The 17,408-nt window shown below is 43.7% G+C and overlaps 1 protein-coding gene across 1 annotated transcript in view; it reads right to left on the minus strand.

Annotated features, from left to right (window-relative positions):
* Nucleotides 1-17,408, minus strand: part of LOC146345198 (sodium channel protein type 5 subunit alpha-like) — a 79,520-nt gene that overhangs the window by 45,806 nt on the left and 16,306 nt on the right. Inside the window, exons 8-11 of the mRNA XM_084859833.1 lie at nucleotides 17,099-17,225; nucleotides 15,630-15,702; nucleotides 5,119-5,345; nucleotides 660-818 (exon numbers count right to left, since the gene is read on the minus strand). Coding sequence (XP_084715959.1) covers nucleotides 660-818; nucleotides 5,119-5,345; nucleotides 15,630-15,702; nucleotides 17,099-17,225 — 586 coding nt within the window. The remainder of the gene's footprint in view (nucleotides 1-659; nucleotides 819-5,118; nucleotides 5,346-15,629; nucleotides 15,703-17,098; nucleotides 17,226-17,408) is intronic.

Genomic DNA, 17,408 nt, shown 5'->3' on the forward strand with positions numbered 1-17,408 from the left:
TTCTAGAGCCTGGGAGCCACCACTGAAAAGGCTCTTACTCTTGTCCCCACCAAGTGTGCTGCCAATGGTGGTGGGACCGAGAGTAGGGCCTCCCGAAAAACTTAAAACCTGGGCATGCTTGTATGGGAAAGTGCAGTCTTGGTTGCAAGACTGAAGCCATTTTATGCAAAGGAATAGGATGGGCTGGGAGTTGTGCTAACTTTGAACGTGCAGCTTTACCATGTCATTTATTATTTTGCTCCATCACAAGCAGATAAGGAGGTTTTTAAAAACACACACTCAAAGACTTCATAACAAGCATGGTTAAGAACGTTCATAACAACAACGTTAAGCATGTCATCAACTTTTGCCACATACACTTACTTTCCTATTAAAAAAAAAAAGAGATTTCAAGGAAAATGGGCTCAAGATTTCATAGGTGCAAAAGTGGGAGAGCATCCAAAATAGACCCACAAATGGAAGAGAAACATCTCAAGATGCTGGAACAAAGATTTTATTTGTTAAAAAGCCCAATGCATTTCAGCATGTTGGGCTTTTTTTACAAAATAAAATCTTTGTTCCGGCATCTTGAGACGTTTGTCCTCCATTTGTGGGTCAAGATTTCATAGACCTCCATGGAAGATGTATACTGACTATAATTGAAGAGGATTCATCATTACCATTCTGAGAATTGATGGATGGCCGCCAAACATTGTATTAATTATGCCTATGATAACCACAACAAAGTCAAAAATATTCCAAGCATCTTGAAAATAGTAAAGTGGATCAAGTGCAATCATTTTGAGGACCATTTCAGCTGTAAAAATGCCAGTGAAAACCTGCAAGATGGAAATGATGTCAGGACAGAATAAAGAATGTATCATACAGTAAATATTTCACTCTTCTAAGCTATACCTTTTCCTGAAATACAGTAGCAAATCTTCTTGTTAATAAGACTGAATTAATGCAGTCACTTACCATGCCAAAGTTTTTCTTTCTAGGCATATGAGGGAAATGCCACAGACAAGCAAAAATGAATGGGCATGTGACTCATTTCTGATAGCATGCATCAATGTACCACAGGGAGAGTCAAACTTTTTGGGCTGTGGGCACATTTGGCAATTTGAGAAACTGTCCTGGGCACCACCACAAAATGGGTGCCATGGGAGGTGTGGCAAAGGAAAAGTACCCTGCCCAAAAAGCTGAGTACAAGGCAGAGGTGGTCTGAGATCCACCACACTAAACAACTCCTTTGAACTCACAGTTTTCAACAACAACAGAAACCTATTTCACTGCAGTCCCAGCTGCCAGTAAGAAAATGGGTTAATGGGGGGCAGGGGAGTGGAAGGAGTAGGGTGCCAAGAAAGCTGGCATGGGATGCATCAGCACCCATGGGCATCATGTTGCCTACTCCTGAGATACAAGACCCATTTGTCCATGCATGTGTAAACACTTTGGGTTGTTCACATGCCAAGGGAATAAAATGTTGTTGTTCAGTTGTTCAGTCGTGTCCGATTCTTCGTGACCCCATGGACCATAGCACGCCAGGCCTTCCTGTCCTGCACTCTCTCCTGGAGCGTGCTCAAAAGGGAATAAAATAGCAAAGCACTAAAGGAAACAAGGCTTTTGATTTATAAACAGAAGGGTGTAGAATTCAAGACCTTGACCAAGAAGCCTTTTTCCTTGATGTCAGGATGGAATCCAGGCTCCCTGGTTTGGTTTCAGATTCAGAGGCAAATTCGGAGGCAGAAGCCCAGTCAAGACAGAGAGTGGGGGAGGAAATTCCCCAAAACTCTCCATGAGTCTGGGATGAATCTTGCCAGGAAATTATCAAAGAGGAGGCTCAGGTTCAGATACCATCTTCCCCATCTCCCCTCCCCATGGGAACTCAGCCTTTGTTGGAGTGGGAGGGAACACCAGAATTGGTGGCACAGGGTTCCATCCTCTCCCTGATGCTATTTAACATCTATGTGAAGCCGCTGGGTCTATCATCAGGAGGTTTGGGATGTGGTGTCATCAATATCCGGATGACACGCAGCTCTACCTCTCATTCAAATCTTCACCAGGGTTGGCTGTGGAATCCCTCTCTAAATGTCTGGAGACGGTGAGTGCCTGGATGGGGAGGAATAAGCTGAAGCTGAACCCTGACAAGACCGAGGTGCTTTTGGTGGGAGACAAGAGGAGGTTGGGGGATGTTGACCTGGTGTTGAATGGGGTATGGCTACCCTTGAAAGACCAGGTCTGCAGCCTGGGGGTCCCTGGCTCATGGCGGCTCAGGTGTCAGCCATGAGCTGGACAGCGTTGCACCAACTCCATCTGATATGGCGGCTGCGCCCCTTCCTTCCCGACCATCTGCTCCCATCAGTAGTATATGCCCTGGTCTTGTCTCATCTAGAGTACTGTAATGAGCTCTACGTGGAGTTACCCTTGAAGACAGTTCGGAAGCTGTAGCTGGTGCAGAACGCAGTGGCTCACCTGATTAAAGGCAGCCGCCAGCGAGATCACATCACTCCGGTGCTGAAGGAGTTGCACTGGTTACCAGTTGTTTCCCAGGCCAAATTCAAGGTGTTGGTTTTGACCTTTAAAACCCTATGCGGTTCCGGCCCAGCCTATCTCAAAGAGCACCTCCAGCAACACCAAACAGGCCGCTTAACAAGATCAGCCTCGGATGGCCTTCTCTCGGTCCCATCAGCCAGGTCAGCTAGGATGGTGAGGACGTGGGAGAGGGCTTTCTCTGTGGTGGCCCCCACTCTGTAGAACTCCCTCCCTAGGGAACTCTGCCATGCCCCCTCTTTAATGAGCTTCCGCCACACACCGAAAACTTGGTTATTCAGGCAGGCATATGGTGTGGGTTAGGGTATTTTTAAATATTGTTTTAATGTATAATTTTACTGTTTTAAATTGTACCATTGTACATCGCCCAGAGTGGCCAGGTGACTGGCCAGATGGGCGATTAAGAAATTTAATAAATAAATAAAAATTGACAGATCCTAGAGTCCACCTCAGGGTTAAGCAGGTGGAGTCGAGGGGAGGTGCGAGGCAGTCTGCCAGATTGGCTGCCCATCAGAAGGTGGGTCAGGAGGACCCTCCCTGGAGGAGGAGCCCAGTAAAAGCCTGTTGGGCACGGCGGGAATTTGTTCATTTAGTAGATAGGCAACTGACTTTTTTTTTTTTTTAGCTAATTAGGCTTAGAGGACAGTTCTTAGCTTTCAGAGATGCTACAGGTGTGAAGACATGTTTTAATTGAATAAAGACTTCGTGGATTGCACAGCGAATCTCTGTTGCCTCACTATTCAGTGGGAGGGCTTGGAACCTTGACACTTAATGCCAGAATATCTCGGAAGCTTGCATGATGCATGATGCCCTGATCCATGGAATATTTTTCCCTCACAAAACAGGGGAGGCACGGGGAGATCATATGAATCCACCTGCCATATATATACAGGCCTCTGCTTAGAGACACTGTGTCACATATACGGATGAATGAATCTGTCAGTTTTGATTTCTCTCAGTTTCTCATTTTTACAGTTTCAAGTTTGGTCTGGTTTTTAAAATATGTATGAAAATTCCTAAGCATTTTTGTGCATGTTTCTCCTAATACATGCATTTTATATGCCTTTTTGCTTAATATACATATTTTTGCAAGTAACTTTCCTAATATAATGGAGTTTTGAACAGTATTTTCCCTAATATATGCCTTTTTGTACATATGCTTTAATTGGAGAACTCCATTTCAGAATTCAAAGAAGTGTGAATTTTGAAGGTTAATTCAGTTTTTGATCACATATTGGTTTGAAAGTGCAAAATTGGGTAAATTTACACTAAAATGCAGACCTGAACAAATTTCTCCCCCAGCCCATGTCACTTGCTCTTTTAGATGCGTGGCAGAAGGAAGGGGCACCCATCTGCTCCTGATGATAATGTTTAAACTAGAGTTCAGACCCTGGGAAATTTGAACATTAAGGTTGGGTAACCGATTGGTTCAAAATTGGGAAAGGAGTACGACAAGGCTGCATATTGTCACCCTGCTTATTTAACTTATATGCAGAGTACATCATGAGAAATGCCGGGTTGGATGAATCACAGGTCGGAATTAAGATTGCCGGGAGAATTATCAACAACCTCCGATATGCAGACGATACCACCCTAATGGCAGAAAGCGAAGAGGATCTCAAGAGCCTCTTGTTGAGGGTGAAAGAGGAGAGTGCAAAAGCTGGTTTGAAACTCAACATTAAAAAAACGAAGATCATGGCATCTGGCCCCATCACTTCCTGGCATATAGGAGGGGAAGAAATGGAAGCAGTGACAGATTTTACTTTCTTGGGCTCCAAGATCACCGCAGACGGTGACTGTAGCCATGAAATTAAAAGACGCTTGCTCCTTGGGAGGAAAGCTATGGCCAACCTAGACAGCATAGTAAGAAGCAGAGACATCACCTTGCCAACAAAGGTCCGTCTAATCAAAGCTATGGTTTTCCCAGTAGTAATGTATGGCTGTGAGAGCTGGACTATAAGGAAGGCTGAGCGCCGAAGAATTGATGCTTTCGAACTGTGGTGCTGGAGAAGACTCTTACGAGTCCCCTGGACTGCAAGGAGGTCAAATCAGTCCATCCTAAAGGAAATCAACCCTGAGTGCTCATTGGAAGGACAGATAATGAAGCTGAAGCTCCAATATTTTGGCCACCTAATGCAAAGAGAAAACTCCCTGGAAAAGACCCTGATGCTGGGAAAGACTGAAGGCAAAAGGAGAAGGGGACGACAGAGGATGAGATGGCTAGATAGCATCACGGATGCAATGAATATGAACTTGAGCACGCTCCGGGAGAGAGCGCAGGACAGGAAGGCCTGGCGTGCTATGGTCCATGGGGTCACGAAGAGTCGGACACGACTGAACGACTGAACAACAACAACAACAACAACAATTCCAGGTTTGCAACAATTTTCCCCCCACCAAATAGTCACTTCACTATGCAACTGCACCATTTCACATAGAACAGCAGAAGTGAATAATTAAACATGATTTCTAGGAACAAAATGTAGTTCAAAGGCACTCCAAATACAAGAACAAAATTATCCCAGAGCAAAACAGTAAAAGAGTAATTCTTGGCATGCATCTTAAGAAGTCTTTGACTTTACTTACCTCGTTTCCTGTAGCAAGCAAGTCTTGTGAAATGTAATTTTCTAATGACATTAACAGAGTATTCACTATAATACACAGCTGAATAAATAGTTCCATGAATGGATTTATCATTACTTTCTTTATACTTTCCTTTATTTGCAACCAGAGTGGGCAGCACTGCCAAATGAGATATTTTTTGGCAGCTTGTTTCAAGCCAGGAGGGAAGTGGAATTTTGGTTCTTCCCATTCTAAATAGTAAGAGGAACACAATTACAGGTATATATGAAAAGTTATGTATCGAGAGAACAATTTCAGTTAAAAATCACTGGTAATCCTTTTCAACATATACAGACACAGCTTGAAAAGCATCTACAGAGGCCCCAATCCTACATGAGCTACAACTTTCAATCATTTTGATGGTAAAACTTTGAAAAATAGCTGAGGAACATGCATGATGGTCTACTACTGTGCATAGCTCTTTCTAATGCAATTATTCAAAACTTTATTATAGATAGGCTCATGTAGGATGATATAAAAGGCAAATATTTATTCTAATATCTGCTTAAATTATTAAAAAAGGCATGTGAATAAATAGGAACACGGTATCTGTTTTATGCTTAATGAATCTTGTTCCTCTCTCTGTCTCTTTCTCCACACACACACACACACACACACTAAGACGCACACACATATACTACACACTAAAAGATAGACAGATGGATAGATCTACAAATTACTTTAACTCACTAATTTAAAATCAAATGTAACCATAGACAAATACCACTGAATTATAACAATGTCTTCCATTATCCAAAGTAAAGATGTATAGACTCAGACTTTTATCTGAACATCTGCCAAATTAGCACTCCTAATTCTAGAATTCATATTGAATTCTAGATACCCAAGTTCCGGTAATGATGTCTCTGAAAGCTGTAGTGACACAGTAGTTTACAGTGTTGGCAAGCAAAGATCCTTATGGATTCTCAGCCAGTGAAGACTGAATGCTGGACTAGATAGACTTTGGTCTCATCCAGCCAGTAAAAAAAAAAGGTAGACTATGCACTGAAAATCATGCTAAAAAAGGGGGAGAGTCACCTTTTCACTGCTTAGCCAATTACTTCCCCCCTTTTCCAGCATGCTTTGCAATATGTAGTCTATAATCATTATTATTATTATTATTGTTATTATTATTATTATTTTATAATGCTGATTCAGATCACTTTCATCTTTCACACAACAATAAAATCCACTGAAGGATGTACCCTTATTTTAAAAAAAAATTAAACTCACCCATCGTTTTGCTGATAACATTGGCAGCAGTTGTTAACTTTTGTCTTTGAAACGGATCATCAAGAGTTTCAGCTGGTAAGTGATAGGACATCAACAGCTCCTTCTTTGAGTGCAGAAAACAAAAGTGAATATTTGAAAGAACATTACCACCTGGACTTCCCCAGCCTGGTGCCCTCTGGATGTTTTGGACTACTATCAGCCCAGCAAGCCAGCAAGCCAATGATCAGGGATGATAGATGTAGTCTTGAAATGTCTGAGGGTACCAGGTTTGGGAAGACTGCTAGCACCATATCTCCATTTATTTACTCAATCCCAATTGATGAACAGAGAAGCAGAGAGAATGATGGGCCCAAAGAGATCAAAGAAGGTTAGTTAAAAGCATAAAGTCCATCTCAAAATAGCTGTCATCAGAGTTAGGTGGTTGGTAAACTATTTCTGATGCAGCAGAACTGCTAAGAGTCGGGGTCAGTGGAGGCTGGTGGCTCCAATTTCAGTGGGGCTATACATTCGCTCTGGGTTTCAGTCAGAACTGTAAAGAAGTTGTCCAAAGTGCTGAAGCTAATCCCCAAAATGGGTTCAGCATCTTGGATAGCTCCTCTAGAGTTTTGACTGGTTCTGACTGAAACCCAGAGCAGATTTACAGACCCACTGAAATCAGAACCACTAGCTTCTACTGGCAGGGACTGCACATTCTTCCTCCCTGAAAAAGTAACTCCTGTAGGCTGGGAAACCTTCCAAAGCAGTGTGGGATATTTATCTCTAGAAGCGGAACTGAAATGAACTGTATTCTCCCTCCTGCCAAAGTTCTCTGTAAAAAAAAAAAATTGCAAATTTTGATGCTAGCCATTCATAAAATATTTCTATCCTTATGTTAGTATTTGACTCCTGTAATATTGAATATTATGTCAAAAATGCATTCCTGATTTGACAATATTTGATTTAGTGTTTAGAATTTGATGTCATTTTGCAATACGGGACAGCAGGAGACATACAGTGACTTTCAAATACTTCATGCAACTGGATTTAGCAAATGCTTGCTTGGTTAAATAAAGGAGTACGTTTTGGTACCGATGCTCAAACATCTCCAAAAACAGGTGAGAAAAGCAAAACAATTTGTAATTCTTGGATAAAATACAGATGTTGAAATTTGAATTCATTAGTGTGAGATCTGGATGGATGTCGAATTATTTGGGATTTCTTTTCAGCAGGGGCGTTACTATGTTCTTAAAAGATCCGGGGCACAGGCCCATAACACCAGTGTGTGTGTGTGTGTGTGTGTGTGTATGCGAGTCTAAGTGCACCTCTAATATATATATATATGTGTGTGTGTGTGTGGTGTGTGTGCATGTGGTGTGCTTGTGTGTGTGTATAGTTTACATACATACAGACAGACATAAGTGTGCACTGACACCCCCCACCCCACTTCAACTCAGATCCCAATTCAGCATTTTGGAAAACATCCCACTTCTGCTCAGGCCAATTTGTAGTCAGACCACTTCAGCGCAGCGCCAAACCTGAGTCAAGTTTTGGAAAAATTAGTCTGTATGCTTCCTGTTGACTAGCATGGGAAATTAGAAAAAGAAACTGTAACTTTTTCCTCCTGGTCAGAAGTGGATGATAATTTCAGGCATAGTAGCCCGCTAGAAGGGGATACACCTGCCCAATGTCAGAAAAATAGCTGCAGGGTTTATGTTTTGATTTCCTTTTTAAAGGAAATGCCAATAACATTTTTATTACTTGGAAGAATTGGATAAACGTTTCAGGACTCATTACCCCATCAGAGGGGATTATGTCTGCCAAATTTCAGAATGATAGCCACAGGGGGGTTTGTGCAAGGATAGCCTTGACGTTTTAGGGTCTCCAAAAGAGAACATACTTACCTCCCTATTTTCCTTGTGGACCATATTCTGAAAATTACAGGCAGCCTAGAGGTGTCCCTAAGTAAGAAACCAGCAAAGTTTCAGAAGGATAGGTGCAGCAGTTCATGTGGAAGGGGAGTTCTCCAATTTGGGGGAGGGAGTGATTTGCTTTCTCTTCCCTTCACCCCTTCCCCAATAGTTTTTGGGCAAATTTGTATGAAAATGCACAGATCATTAGAGGTGTCCGCCAGACAAGAAACCTGCAAAGTTTCTGAAGGATATACATGCATGCAAATTTAGAATTACAAGAATTTATTTACATTTCAGCAATGTTAGCAGGGGAACATGGGTGGGAAGTTGTTATTGCACGCATGTCCTGCTTGTGGGTTTCCCGTGGGCATCTGGTTGGCCACTGTGTGAACAGAATGCTGGACTAGATCGATCTTGGTCTAATGCAGCACAGATCTTCTTATGTTCTTAAATACAGAGTGCCTCTGAGTATATGTAGAATGCTTTTCTTTCACCACTGAGCACTTCATTCTCCTCCTACCAATTCTGTTCCCCTCCATGCAACCATCTCCTCATCCTACCATCCTCCAGCAACTCTTCATAAAAACATATCTTGTTTTGTGCAACTCTCCTCTACCTCCTCCTTGTTATGCACAAGTTCTCATTGTTCCTTCCTCCCCACTTCATTTGTGCCAAGACTTCACCAGGATTCAGCCAATGAGTCCGTTTTCAAAACTCTGTTTTCAAAACTAAGGCTAAGTTATGGAGAAACTCTGAACATGTACTAAGTGCCTTTCCCTCACCAATGAAGCTAGAGTTCATGCAAAATAACACACACACACACACACACACACACACACAACAAAACATGCATAGGACTGAGCTGAAAGGGTAGTCAGTTCATTAGACAGAATTGGGCAGGCACTGTATTAAGCCTGCAGTACCATGCTCACAGCTCAGGACTTATTTCTGAGTCAACATGCAGAACATCAGGGTGCAGACCTCCCTGCAAAAGTAACCTGTGCTGGAATCCTCTGCACACTTTCCTGAGGGTAAGCCTCATTATCATAATGGGGCTTCTGAGTAGGCATACATAGGCTTGTATAAATGAGCAGTATTTATCTCCCCTCCACTTAAAAAACAAACCCCAAACTCCTATTTTCCTTAAAGCTTTCTGTTCAGGGGAACACAGGAAGCTGCCTTATGCTGAGTCAGACCCTGGGTCCATCTAGCCAGTATTGCCAACTCTGACTGGCAGCAGCAGCTCTCCAGGGTTTCAGGCTGGATTCTTTCCTAGCCCTACCTGGAGATGCTGGGGAGTGAACCTGGAACCTTCTTCATACCAAGCATGGGCTCTACCACTGAGCTACAGCCCTTCCTGTTGCTGGATAATGGCAACTGACAAACAAAACAGCCCCAGATTTGTTTCTCTGCAACCATGTGAACCCACTTTTCTCACAGTCTCGCGTGAGAAGGAGGAAAAGGAACCGTCTTGTCTGTTTGTATAAAGTCAAATACAGTTCAGATCTTCTCTTGCCCACTGAAGGGAATTCTCTTTAAGAATTCCTCAAGATATGCTCTGGGTGGAATAAAGAAGAGAAAGAAAGAACAGGATGGGGGAGGGAAGAAGTAAAGAATGGTGATTGGAAATGTGCAGGGGCCAGGGGAGTAGGGAGAATTCCCTAAGCCAAGTGGCTCATTTCAGAGAGGTAGTACTTCAGAGGAATTTAGGAGGCTGTGGAGGGTTTGTAAGGATTGCACATACTTACATTAACTTTATGAGGTGAGGTGGCAGAGGGCTTTTTCTAGCTTTAAAAAAAAAAAACCCTCTAGAACCTATTTGAAAGCCTCAGCAGTTCCTCGACCATGACACCACATAGTCCTAGCCCTCCTTTTGGAATAATTTGAGTTCTACAGCTATTCAGGAGAAATTAAAGCGGAGGGGGAGAAAGAAGTTTGTGGAGGCTGATTGGCTCCTGTGCTGTACTGAAGCTACTAAACTTCCGCAGAAGCCAAAGGTTCCAGTTTGGGGCAGTAAAATCAGATGCTGTGTGAAAAATACCAGTATTTCACATTGAGCTGTTTCTTCCCTTCCTTCTGCCTCTTTAAAATTTAATTGCACGCAAACTCCCAACAATGGGCATGCAAGAGCAGAAAAGAAAAGTAGGGGGAGAGAGATTTTTTGCACCTCAAAAAAACCTACACTAGAGATTAGGGATAGTGACCCCCTAATGTTCACCTTAAACACCTTCTGGTTAGCTTTTTGTTTTAGTCTTTGAGAAAAGGAAACTTTATGCATGGCTAGCACAAAAGCCACTGAAACTAACTGTCTGAAATTTGGCAGGATCAGACAGCTCCATAGGGGCTGCCAGGTCCCCATATTCCATGAACTTATGTGGAAGCACAAAAATTTATAGCTCTTTGCTTTGACAGATTTTCTTGAAAAAAGCAAATTTTACCTGTGGTTAGCACAAAAGCCACTGGACCTAACTGTCTGAACTTTGGCAGGCTCAGTCAGCTCCACAGGGACTGCCAGGTCACCAAGTTTCATGTATTTATCGTACAAACTATAAAAGTTATGGCCATTTCTGTTTTCCTATGCAAGTCAATGGGAAAATGTTTAAAAAAATGGCAATTAGGACAGCTCAAAAGATCCGGGGCACAGCTCAAAAAAGATCCAGAGCAGGTGCCCAGGTGGGCCCTCTTGAATGATGCCCCTGCTTTTCAGCTCTAAAAGTAAAACACAGTATTACCTTTGTTGCCCCATTATGCACTTTCTACATCCAAATGGGTCCTTAGCTAATCTTTAGTGATTGATCTTGCACTCCCTTCCAAGATCTGCATATAAAGATGATGATGCCGTTAAAGCTATTGCCACTAAAACTTACAAGTTCTTTTTGACTATTATCAGGTGGTGAATAAAACATGGTTTCATCTTCCCCATACGTTTTGGGCGTCATGTGTTTCTTCTTTGTCTTGCTTTTGCTGTTTTTTTTATTTTGGGATTCTACACTTGACATTTCAGTGTCATCGGAGGATGCAACAAGCCTTCGGTCAGTCACTTCCTAGAATAGACATTTTTCAAGTAAGCAGATTAACACAGTCTTGGTAACCATGATAAGGAAATACTGGTGACAAGATGTGAAAGCCTGTTCCGTGTAAAGACAGGTGATGGGGAGTGGAATTCTCTGCAGCTGAATACACAGACACCCCAAGAACAAACATCCAGTAGAAAATAACCTCTCCGCTTTCAGAGGAAGAGCCAGCAATGATTTTGCTTACACGTTAAGGTACATATTTTAAAACACAGACATGTAAACATGTATAGAAGAAATACAGATCTCATTAAGCAATCTGTGGGCTTAGGACCATTGGAAATATATCTCAACAACAATGTTTAGATCTGCCCTAAACAGAACATTTATGCTACCTAGAAGCATAATCCAAAACATTGGAATATGCAGCCTACATGCCTTTTGCTTTGCACTACAGAATTTATAACTGCTTAGAAATAAGCAGAGCAGGGGAGATGTGAACCCTCAAACCTCCTCCTCGGTCAAATCAAGCACTTAATTGCATGTAGAAGCCTCAAGATATTCCACTGACTTGCATGCAAACTGTTGCAGTATTTTAAGTGTTCAAAAACTAAAATAACTAAGGGCACAATCCTATGGGGATAGGCGGCCGCCTCCGAACTCGGACGTGACTGCCTATCCAGTGCAGGGTAGGAGAAGCATGGAGGACATCGTTCCCTCCGCGCTTCTCCTGCCCGCATTTGTGGCTAGACAGCCGATTTCAGCTGTCTAGAGTGGGAAGGCGGAGTGGGGGAGGAAGCTATAGGATGACAGATAGGATGTGTCGTAACAGCATTTCCACCTTCCCCGCCGCGGAACACCCCCCGGGACACCCTGTTTTGGCCACTCCGCGCTCCTCTTCCAAGTGTGGAGCACGGGGCCGTTCCACGCTGCCTCGCAGGCAGCGCAGAAGGGCAGGAAGGTCAGTTCTCCAGGAACCGGCCTCAGACGACAGGCTCCAAGGTCAGTTCCCGGAAAAAGACATATCCTATGGCTGTCTAGCCACTGACTAGCAGCCATAGGATTGCTCCCTAAATAAATTTTTCACATGAAGTAAGACTGAATTTGTTTGTTTGTTTATTATTTAAAACATTTGTATCCCGCCCTATATCATTAAGATCTCAGGGTGGCGTACAGATAAAATCAAGTTAAACAGTATAAAACAATAAATAATTTAAACAGCTCAAAGCATATTAAACCATTTGACATGCTAATACCAATTAGAAAATCTAAAACAATAAAACAGTTAAAACAGTGTGCAGCTTTAGGGAATTCAAAGACATTGGTGAAAAGCCATGTTTTAACTTGGCACTGAAACAAAACCAATGGCTGTATCAATTGGGCCTCCTGGGGGGGGCATTCCACAACTGGGGTGCCAGAGCAGAGAAGGCCCTCTCTCACGGTCCACCATAGTGTATGTCTTGCACTGGTGGGACGCAGAGGAGGGTCCCTCCAACAGATCTCAGTCCTCGGGCAGGCATATATAGGGAGAGGCGCTCCTTCAAATATCAGGGTGCCAAGCTGCTTAGGACTTCAGATGTTATTTATTTTATTTTATTTTATTTTTTTCATTTCTATACCGCCCAATAGCCGAAGCTCTCTGGGCAGTTCACAAAAATTAAAACCAAACAACACACAATAAAACAATTTAAAATATATAGAACATTAAAACCACAATATAACAATACAACCACAATAAAACCTAGCAGCAGTGCAGGAGTTTAAAATACAGATTTAAAACAGCAAAGCTAAAAATTTAGAAAGCTAAAATGCTAAAATGCCTGGGAAAATAAAAAGGTCTTCACCTGGCACCGAAAGGAATACAACGTAGGTGCCAGGCGAACCTGTTATCACCAGCACCTTGAATTCTGACCAGAACTGTATTGGCAGCCAGTGCAATTCCTTTAAAACTGGTGTTATATGATCTTTACGAGATGTTCCTGTCAACAGTCTAGCTGCTGATTTTGCACTAGCTTGAACTTCTGAGTCATCTTCAAGGGCAGCCCCACGTAAAGTGCACTGCAGTAGTCTAATCGGGATGTTACCAGTGCATGCACTACTGTGACTAGGTTATCCCTGTCCAGGAAAGGCTGTAGCTGGCAGATCAGCTGGCCCCAAGTACTTTGGGCCATGGAGTCCACCTGGGGCTCCAGTGACAGGAATGGATCTAGGAGTACTCCCAAGCTACACACCTGCTCCTTCAGGGGGAGTGCAACCCCATCCAGGACAGGTCGCTTACCCAGTTCCTGGACTCGGGAACCACCAAAAGCCATGGGGTGGAACATGAATCCCCCAGTACCACTCTCTGGAATCGGCCCAGCAGGTAGGAGTGGAACCACTGTAACACAGTGTCCCCAACCCCTATCTTGCAGAGCCAATCCGGTAAGATACCATGATCAATGATATCAAAAGCCGCTGAGAGATCCAGGAGGATCAACAGGGTAGCACTCCCCTTATCTTTCACCTGGAGTAGGTCATCAGTCAGAGCAACCAAGGCTGTTTCAGTGCCGGACCCTGGTCTGAAACCAGACTGAAAATTAGAGCAAGGATTCCTGTCTTTGATACTAACTTCTGTTTTTTCAGCCCCTGTCTTTCTGTCTAAACATGCATAGGATTGTGCCGTTAATTATTTGTGGTAAGACAAAGATGAAGAGGTGGAAAAACACAGGAGGGTTATGAGTTGAAGACGACGACATCTGTACCCCCTGTAAAATGCTGTGAATGAGCCAGAGCGATGGCACTATAAAAGCCTTGTCTGGAAGTGCTCAAATAGTAAAACAGTATTTTATTTTGTTTTTTACTATTAACAGTGAAAAGAGCACATGGGAGAGACATCACATTCCAAAAGATCACATCAACCAATACCAGCCAGAGGTTTCATCATAGTTACAGCCACCACAACCAAATCCATTAACTTATTTCATTTTATTCATACGTTAGGCGTTGCAATCTTTTTTTCTTTTACTACAAAAAGGTATAGTTAATTATTATGGCTGCATTTAAAAGCAACTGAACTATACAGCTTGGATAATTTAAAAAATTGCCTTAGTATTTGTAGAGCCACTTTTTTTACAGACCTTTTCCTTCCTTAATATTTCTTTTGCTTCTTGAAGTAATATCTCCCTTGCCTTTGTATATGCATGCGTTGCTTTGTTTTGCTCTTCGTATGCCATAGTTACAACAGCCAGGATTAAATTAAAGAGATAAAAGGAGCACAGAAAGATGACTATCACAAAAAAGATGATGTAGGATTTCCCAGATGTTCTGATAACCTGTAAGCACAAAGTTACTGATTTTGAGATTCCAAAATTTGCCAGATTTGATAGTGTATTTTGTTCCATTCATATTAAACTAGTGAAGATGGGAAAAAATACAGCACAGAAAAGGCAACATGTTAAACATTTGTGTGTGTGTGTGTGAATATATATATATATATATATATATATATATATTTATTTATTTATTTATGTAAAACATTTACACTGTTCTGGGCAATGGGGGTTGGTGTCATTGGGGTACAGAATCTGCTCCAGGTTTCAGTCAGAACCAGTCAGAACTCTAAAGGTGCTTTGCACCTTGGATAGCTCCTTTGGCATTCTGACTGGTTCTTGCTGAAACCTGGAGCGGATTCACTGCTCCACTGACATTTGAGCCACCATCCTCCACTGATTCCAGGTTTAAAAGGGCATACAGACTCTTCAGCAAAATAGATGAAAAATAACACTTCACCTGCCGATAGAGAAGTTCCCAGCTATCTTGTGTCATCAGTCGGAACAATGATAAAAAGGCCCATCCAAAATGATCGAAGCTTGTGTATCCGTAGTCAGGATTCTCTCCATATTTCACACAAGAATAGTTCCCTTTACATTCAGTCTCACTAATAACAGATCAGACACTGTGTTATTCAAGCAAAGGAAATTTCACTTGGATTGCTTTCCTCATGGACAGCAGCTTTAGCGAACCTGGATTTTACAAGCTCACACCCCAATTCTCTGTGTGGGGAGAGCTGTAGGGATGCAAGTGCTTTACCCAAAGTAAATGAGCTCACTGGAGACTTCTGGTGTTTTTGTGATATATGGTTTAGTTACGGATTTATACAGGTTGAACAAAAGGTGGAGGCTCACAGCAATCCCCCTCCGGCAGATGCTTGCTCTCCCCATTAGGCTTCTGGGGGACCACCAGCAAAGGAGTCTTGTAGAGAAGAATTCAGTTCTCTCTGTGTCTCTTTCAAACTCATTCCCCCCAAAACAGCAGGCGTCTCCTGCTTTCACACTGATCTGGCCTGCAAGTCTAATCTGACCACAGAGATTCCCTATCCAGCTCATGGAGTCCCCAACAGGCTCCTCCAGCCCCATCCCCGGGTTTGGAGGAGCCTGTTGGAGGAAGAATCCCCGGTGTTATCTCTGATCAGTGATTGGAGATAACAGGGGGGATTTGGCTTCATGCACTGCTCCTTGCCTCAGCTGGCACGCAAATGGACAACAAGCAGTGTGTGAAGCCGGGGCCTTGGCCAGCGCTTGGAAGACCTGCTCCTCCAAGTGGGAGCCAAATCCTTTTCTCCCTGGTCTACTCAGAGGATAAGAATGAGTCATCCTTGGGCCATCTTAGCTCCCATTGAGACACATCACTTGAATACTAGGGCTACTAACAATCTTTTGCCATGTCTTCAAAGGCATTGCTCAGAGCAACCAACACTGATAGCAGTACTTACAGAAACCTTAGAGTCAACAATTGCAGAGTTAGAAAGGACGGGTCATCTTCACCCCCATCCCAGAACAATATCTTTCTCAGTATTTAGCAGACTTAAATGGCTAGGCTTCATTTCACAAAGCCAAGTTTTATCAAACTGCTGTCTGACCTACAGTCATCAGTGTATGGACTAGCCTCTGTGTTATGCCTCCAGGTGGTTTTGTAGATGCAATGATTCAATGTTTTTCTTTCAGAAAGTCTCTGTTTTTAGATATGAGAAGGACAAAGCTCTCCTATGGTGCTTCCCAGTCTGGCTCCAGTGCCAGTGGGGCTGTGAATCCACTCTGGGTTTCAGTCAGAACTCTACAGGAGCTATCCAAGGGGCTGAACCTGGTGCTGAACCCTATCCCCAAAATAGGTTCAACACCTTGGATAGCTCCTTTAGAGTTCTGACTGGTTCTGACTGAAGCCCAGAGCAGATTCACAGCCCCACTGATATTGGACCAAGCAACCCCCACTGGTGCTTCCCACCCATCCTCCACCCCAACTTTCCTCCTCCCCTCTGGAAAGTTTGCCTTAGGATCTGACACAATAACTAGTTGTGATGGTTATTGGCTAACTTCAAGATCAGGGGGAGCAAATATGCACATTTCCGCGACTGCCATTTTATTTTTCAAAAAATGGTGCTCACAGAGCTCAGCAAGGCCGTTCAGATGAGTGCTGGTGGCTCGGGGAGCAGTGGGGAGCTCAAGCACAGGTCCGGGTGTGTGCGAGCAGGGGCAGGGGCTGCCTGGGTGGGCACGCGGAGGACCCGGATGGGGGGGGCACCCGCCCATCCCTAGGGACAGTATCCTCCACTGCCTCTGAAGGCTGTAGGCTAACTTAGCGGGTGCAAAGCGGACTGCATAGCCCACAGCTCTCTCCTCCAACACCTTGCTGCCGCCTCCCAGCATCTGCCACCTGAGGCGACTGCTTCACTCTGGATAATGGTAGGGAGGGCCTTGGCAAGGAGGCAAGCCCCCTCACTGTAGCCCCCCCCCCAATGCCTGCTGCCAATGAAGCACAGAGGTAAAGCCTCACCTTACTGCCGACTTCATCACTTTGCACTGGATCTGTTGCTGCACAGGCAGCTGTGATGGGGGTTCGGGAAACCACAGGCAGTGTGAGATCAATGCCTGCCTGCCTCCCCAGTGAGTACAGAGATGCACTGGGCTCAGGGGAAGCCGACAACACCCTCGAGCTTCCACCAAGGGGAAGCAGCCATAGCCGTAGCCTGGTGCCTCTCAACATTGTCAAGGGAAACTGGAGGTGGGGGTCTTTTAACCCCAGCTGAGTCCCCTGTGGATGGGGGACAGGTGTCGGAGGGAGCAGCTCCTTTTATTGTGCATGG

Source organism: Heloderma suspectum, chromosome 5 (genome assembly GCF_057233095.1).
Source record: "Heloderma suspectum isolate Gila_16-S chromosome 5, 16-S_ref, whole genome shotgun sequence".
NCBI classification, from domain to species: domain Eukaryota; kingdom Metazoa; phylum Chordata; class Lepidosauria; order Squamata; family Helodermatidae; genus Heloderma; species Heloderma suspectum.